The sequence below is a fragment of the Boleophthalmus pectinirostris genome, unplaced genomic scaffold (genome assembly GCF_026225935.1).
Source record: "Boleophthalmus pectinirostris isolate CB_2022bp ecotype Guang Dong unplaced genomic scaffold, ASM2622593v1 HiC_scaffold_13, whole genome shotgun sequence".
NCBI classification, from domain to species: domain Eukaryota; kingdom Metazoa; phylum Chordata; class Actinopteri; order Gobiiformes; family Gobiidae; genus Boleophthalmus; species Boleophthalmus pectinirostris.
Genome location: NW_026571036.1, coordinates 16,434,863 through 16,441,579, shown reverse-complemented (window position 1 = coordinate 16,441,579; position 6,717 = coordinate 16,434,863). Strand labels below are relative to the sequence as shown.

Genomic DNA, 6,717 nt, shown 5'->3' with positions numbered 1-6,717 from the left:
TTCTTAAGTAATGCACATACAGTAGAAGAAGAAAGAAAGGGGAAGCTTTGCTCACCTTGTTGCCGAGCAACATGATGACCACATCCTTCTGGGCATAGTCATGTATCTCAGTCAGCCAAGCCTTTAAAAAGTAGAAAAGAAACAGAAAGAGGAGTGAGTCTAAACACTGGGCAATTTCACTCTTCTTCCATCAATCACAACACACAATCAAGTCATGTTGCTTTGGAACTAGTTTATAGATTTTCAGTGTTCAGATTGAGAAATGGTTGACAAACAACAGAAAAAATGAAGGAGACATCACTGGAGAGCTCATTTGAACCAACAATACTGATGCAAGTTTCAGTGCAACAAAGCGTGTTCATCTAATTCTCTTGATAAATGTTTAGATAGCAGTGGCTATAGAAGGCAGAGGAGCATTTACCCTGATGTTGTCAAATGATGGCTTGTTGGTGATATCATAAAGCAGGAGTAAGGCTGTCAACAAAAGAGCAGAACTATGATTAGTTACGGTTGCATGTGTTGTAGTTTATGTAACCAATACCCACATCCACAATCCAATGTGGGTACTAAACTTCACACAACTCCCTCCCCAAACAGGAAGTGAAGCATAAGAAAAGCTAGGGTTACCTTGGGCATCTCTGTAGTAGGCGTGTGTTACACTGCGGAACCTTTCCTGGCCAGCTGTATCCCAGATCTAAGACAAAATAATTATATGCAATATGTGTTACAAATCCTAGCAGCTAGCATCCAAAAGAAGAGAAACGCCAATATAGATTATACAGTGTGATGCTATTAGGGGATGGCACATAAGCCCGTGTAAAAGAAGCCATGGGTTTACGAGGAACGGCAGTACGGTCTAATTATAGCACCTCCCACTGTGCCGTATGAACAGGTTGTGATGATAGACATGTTTACATTAGGTTAACGTCAAGCTGACACACAGGCCCTTTATAGCCTTCAAAATCCAAAGTAAAACGTTAACTCCAGAATAAATAAAGGAAACAAATACAGTATGTCTCTTTTTGGCCATCTGCTTGTTTCTATGGAGATTTAATTGTTGTTGTTTTTTTCTTAAATATTACATAGTATGGCATTAAACTTATCGCCATGAAGATGAGCAAGTGATACTACTAGGCCAAGTTACAGGTAAGATCTGTGGAGAGGTGACCTATCTGACACTAAGAAAGTATGTTGTTATTTTCCAATTAAACGGAAACTTAATCTATATTAGAATAAATGCTAAAGTATATTATATAATGCCATATTGTGGAACATCAATGCAAAGCAGTTAAATGCACATGCGGAAGAGCGGGCTGTGTACTACACATCATAAAAGTTACAAAGTGCACCTTTAAAAACATCTATGTTATTTCATATAAAATTTGTCCCATTACTATGACAAAGGATTTAGAGTTTTAGAAGCAACGTGTTATCAGCAAGGTGATGTTTTTCTGCTCTTGGCAATTTTTTTAAACCACCAGCGGTGACAGACAATCCGGATCATAACGCCAAAAAAGTTATCTTGGCAAAAACAACACAAATTATTTCTGGCAAAAAACATAACTCCCCTTGATTGGAATCAATATCAAACTTTAAAAAAAAATATAAAAAGGAACAGATTCCCATTGTGTCTCTGAGCGGGTTACACAATCATTTAGCCTTTTTGTTTTGAATCATAATGCTTACAGTGCATTTAAGACCACCGAATGTGCTTATTAGTACAGATTGTAGCCTATTGTAATGCTGAGTAAACTATGTAACTTCTCTGGCTGAAAATTCACCATCTATCTTTCTCCATGGAGAAATTTATTGCTTTGCCTGAATGTTACACAATATGGCATTAAACTTGTCACTCTACATAAAGACAAGCCACCAGGCCAAGTTGAAGAAGGTAAAAGAAAAGCATGTAATGTTTATTGTGTCTATGAAATGAAAAGTGAACTGGGTGTTAGAAAGGCACTGTATCAATCAATCAAACTTTATTTATAGAGCGCTTTTCATACAAAAAAAAATGCAACACAAAGCACTTGTATGCATTGTGTGCATTTGTATTGTATTGTACCATATTGTACTTATTGTACTTATTGTGTTTGTGGCCATACCATCTTGTAAAAGCCTGGTCCTGTCAGATCTCAGAAGCTAAGCAAGGCTGGGCCTGGTTAGTACTTGGATGGGAGACTGCTGGGAAAATCAAGTGTCACAGGGGGGCGCCGATTGCAAAAACTGTCATTGTGTCCTTAGGCAAGGCACTTCACCCACATTGCCTAGTATGAAGGTGGTGGTCGGAGGGGCCGATGGCGCAGATTGGCAGCCTCGCTTCTGGCAGTCTGTCCCAGGGCAGCTGTGGCTATAGTAGTAGTTTACCACCACCGGGTATGGAGTGAATGAATAATGCTCTGTAAAGCATCTTTGAGTGTCCAAAAAAGTGCTATGTAAAACTGATGTATTATTTTTGTATTTTGAATTACTGTATTGTATTATTGTATTGCATGTAGCAAATTAAATTAAAAAGAGGGGAAAAAATGAAAGGCACTTCTAAATGATGCATTTTAAATGCAAGATTGAATCATTTAATGCCATACTACGGGACATACCAGGCAAACCAGGTAATATCTTCATAGAGACAAGTAGGTGGCAGGTCCTCCACCATACAGGTTGCATAGAGCTAGTGTTGACACAGTTCTAACTTTTCAAGCTTAATTTTGATACTAATGAATGAACTCAATACAAAAAACACTCTTTATTTAGACAGTAGAATGTGATTTTCAACATAAATTGTAGTACGTTCTTTTAAACCTTGTGGCTTCACATCTGTATAATTCCTCAGTTCAGGTAAATGGTGGTGTTACGCTAGTTCTGATACAGCTTAAGATCATTCTAAATTTATTCAGGAAAGATTAATTTCTGTCCTGTGAATGTGACTTTTTTCCTTTATTTTAAATTGTTCAAAAGAGTAGTTTCGATGCTAGTACCCACTCATACAGATTTTAAAGTAAACTCCAGTGTATTTCTCTTACCTGCAGTTTGACTTTGAGATTGTCCACATCCACCACTTTATTCTGTGAAAACAAAACAGTAGCACTAAATCATTGACAGTTCCCCATATGCCACAGACAGCGCGCGGATGGGGGGAGTGACGGCAGACTGCAAACGCACATTCACCCAGCATGAAGCACCAGGAAAGCACAAGGAAAACACAAGACGACTGGCTCTGAAAGTGGCTCTGAATGCTGCCAGAGAAAGACCATTTCGCGACACCCACACCACAAACAAGGTCCTGGGATTAGACTTAATTACACAACTGTGAGGATAAGCAGCTAGCACTCCAACAACAGTCTCCCCCTGGTTTGTTTCCTGCAGCCCTGTGGGGGTGCCCTACTGTATCTGCAGCAGACAGTGGCCTAGAATAGTCCCAATGTTGTGTTGTGAATCAAGAGAAAGGCTGTTAAGTGTTGATCCTTGTGTGGAGCGTAATAGGGCTACGAGAATAATCGCAGTTCAATCAAAATCACAATTAGCAAATCAAGGCTGCAATTTCTTGAAGTTTTTCCACAAACAACAATATATTCTGTCTTTTTCTGCATAAAAACTGCAAACCCTGTATTTACATTGGTACAAACATGTTCGAAATGAAGAGGATAAGTTTTTGTATTAGTTTGGAGCTTCATATTTCAGTCTTTTTGTCAATTATTCTGGGCACGTTTAAAACTTGAATCAGAACAGAATCCTATTATTAAAACATAAATCAAATCCAAATCCAATCGCAATGCTTGTCAAAAAATGTGATATTTTTCCCAAATCATCAAGCCCTAGAGTGTATTTAACACGTTATTATGTGTGATCAAGGCTGAACTATCTGAGAAAAAATATTGAATTGTGTTTTTTGTGATTAGATTTTATTGATTTTTGTATTGAATCATAATATGGAATCATAATTTATGAATTAATAACTGAATGACATTTTTTTTTAAAAGGTGGGGTAACTGGGGTACTGTACATGATTCGTGACGTCATCGATGTTTTAACATTAACGCCGTTTATAATCACCAACAGAACGTAAATCATAGGCTACAACATATGTGCCCAGGACTGATCCAGGACTAAACTAGGACTAAACTAGCTCTAAACTAGGACTAAACTAGCTCTAAACCAAGCCTAAAACTAGGATTAAACCAGGACTAAACTAGCTCTAAACTAGGACTAAACTAGCTCTAAAACAGGACTAAACTAGAACTAAACCAGGACTAAACTAGCTCTAGACCAGGACTAAACTAGCTCTAAACCAGGACTAAACTAGCTCTAGACCAGGACTAAACTAGCTCTAAACCAGGACTAAACTAGCTCTAGACCAGGACTAAACTAGCTCTAAACCAGAATAAACTAGCTTTAACCCAGGACTAAAACAGAACTAAACCAAGACTAAACTAGCTTTAAACCAGGACTAAAACAGAACTAAACCAGGACTAAACTAGCTCTAAACCAGGACTAAACTAGGACTAAACCAGGACTAAACTAGCTCTAAACCAAGACTAAACTAGCTCAACCAGGACTAAACTAGCTCTAAACCAAGACTAAAACAGAACTAAACCAGGTCTGCACCAGGACTAAACCAGGACTAATCTTTGACTAACCTTGGACTTGAGAGTGAGAGAACCCCGAGCCTGCAAAGGAGGGTGTCCGCAAGGCACAATCAGCACTGGTCCTTTTGCCTGCGGTCACCCAATGGTCTACGCGGGCGCACCTCCGGGCACTCAGTCCTGGCTCAGTTCTGGTTTAGTTCAACTTTAGAGCTGGTTTAGACCTGCTTTAATCCTCCTGGTTCAGTCCTGGGATCAGTCCTGGTCCCTCATGTCTCAGGTCACTATAGGACAGCACTGCAGATATCATGAGCCTATGCAGGTTGTTTTCACTATTGCAAATAGCTCCGGTTTGACATTTAAGTTGTATCTATTTTATATTTGTTATTTTTTTTATATTTCATGTCGGGAGAAGTGGGTGGACGCTGTACCCCTGTGTACCACTCCCACTACACCCCTGCTACCAGATGCATATACACTGCACACTGCACAAACAACTATTAGGTTGTTTTATGCCTTCAAAATGCAGATATCAAAGAAGTTCTAAGCATACATCACAATTTGTAGACAGCTGTAATAATATATGAGCTAACTTGTTGCTTTGGCATTAAGGTCTCAAAGGTAGCATTTAGTGTGAATTTGAAAAAGCACCCTATAATCAAAATGTAGTGTTAGCTATAGAGTGCAACAAAAGGAAGTATGACTAATAAGCGAACTTCCTGGACTGCATTCTTTCTCAACACCAACAACAAGGAAACACAACCACTTTTGCATTAGCGACGCGTGCAAAATGTGATGTGTGCATAGCATGGCCACCTGCAGAATTCCCAGCGTCTGAACGGACATGGCTCAACCCTGCATTAGTTGCCATGGCTTTCTGTTTTTTTCCCTCTCCCCAATTATGACGTGAGAGGAGCTTGCATGCTGAGTAACTACAAGGAAGCATGCCCAAAAATAGACTGGCCATGTTACAAGCTGCCACAACACACAGCCTGCTAGCCTGCCCTGTCCAACCACGCAGAGAGGACAAGCTTGCCACGTCGAGGCCACTGGACGTGTGAAAAATACATTTAAATAATACAAATGGTCATAAGGGTCTAATGATTGGAATTAACTAGTATGAGGTGCAAATTCTGTTGTAATTATAGGCTCTATTCACGCTTCACACATCACAAATCAGGAATATGCTTGGAAACATGCGATGATAACTTCCGGCGGGCTCTGTTCGAGGTAGTAATGGTGCATTCTGTTGTGCTCAGAAAAAATGACCTCTATCTCGAGAAAGTGCAATGGAACAGCCAATCAAATGGGGTTTCCAAAACACAAACTCAGGCTAGTTCGGTGCAGACCGAGTCAATTGGACATTATCCATATTTTTCCCCAACTGTTGTAATGGAACGCATTTACAACGGATGTCGGGAGAACTGACTCGGATTTATCGACTACCGACATTCATTGCATGGAAAAATTAGAAAATAATGCATCAGTTTTATATAGCACTTTTTTGAGCATTAATCATTCATAATGCAGTCAAAGAGCATTATTCATTCACTCCATACCCGGTGGTGGTAGGCTACTATTATAGCCACAGCTGCCCTGGACAGACCACCACCATCACTCAGGCACACATCACTTTCAAACTACACAATGTGGGTGAAGTGCCTTGCTTAAGGACACAACAACTGTTTTTTTTGCGACTGGCGCCCCCCTGTGGCACCTGATTTTCCCAGCGGTCTCCCATCCAAGTACTAACCAGGCCCGGCCTGCTAAGCTTTGAGATCTGACGGGATCAGGCTTTGACAGCTGGTATGCATTTCTTCATCTCCAATATTTAGCATTCCTTGTTCACTAATCAACAATTACAACATACCTCAGTTTTCATCTTTCTCCACTGAGCACAACTTGAGCGCACTGGAAATTCTGGACCAATCAGGCGCCGTGGTGAGATGGCGACAGGCAGTTGTGGATTTCTTGATCTTTTCTGGAGAATATACATTGTAACCAAGGACAAAATAAGACAGGGGTCTCCAACCTGTAGCTTTCCACCCCGTCACAAGTAGCTCCCTGGAGGATTTCTGAACTATACATATTGTGCTTAATGACTCATTTTGATGCCTAATAAATGGATAAACGGTTATGC

General features: G+C 40.0%; 1 protein-coding gene and 1 pseudogene across 1 annotated transcript in view; one reads left to right on the top strand and one right to left on the bottom strand.

Annotated features, from left to right (window-relative positions):
* LOC129407747 (ras-related protein Rab-37-like) overlaps positions 1–3,248 on the bottom strand; it is a 4,214-nt gene extending 966 nt beyond the window's left edge. The window contains exons 1-5 of the mRNA XM_055149780.1: positions 3,163–3,248; positions 3,018–3,081; positions 628–694; positions 422–474; positions 56–121 (exon numbers count right to left, since the gene is read on the bottom strand). Of these exons, the coding sequence (XP_055005755.1) occupies positions 56–121; positions 422–474; positions 628–694; positions 3,018–3,081; positions 3,163–3,248 (336 nt within the window). The remainder of the gene's footprint in view (positions 1–55; positions 122–421; positions 475–627; positions 695–3,017; positions 3,082–3,162) is intronic.
* On the top strand, positions 2,089–2,206 carry LOC129407758 (5S ribosomal RNA; annotated as a pseudogene).
* Positions 3,249–6,717: the final 3,469 nt, after the last annotated feature.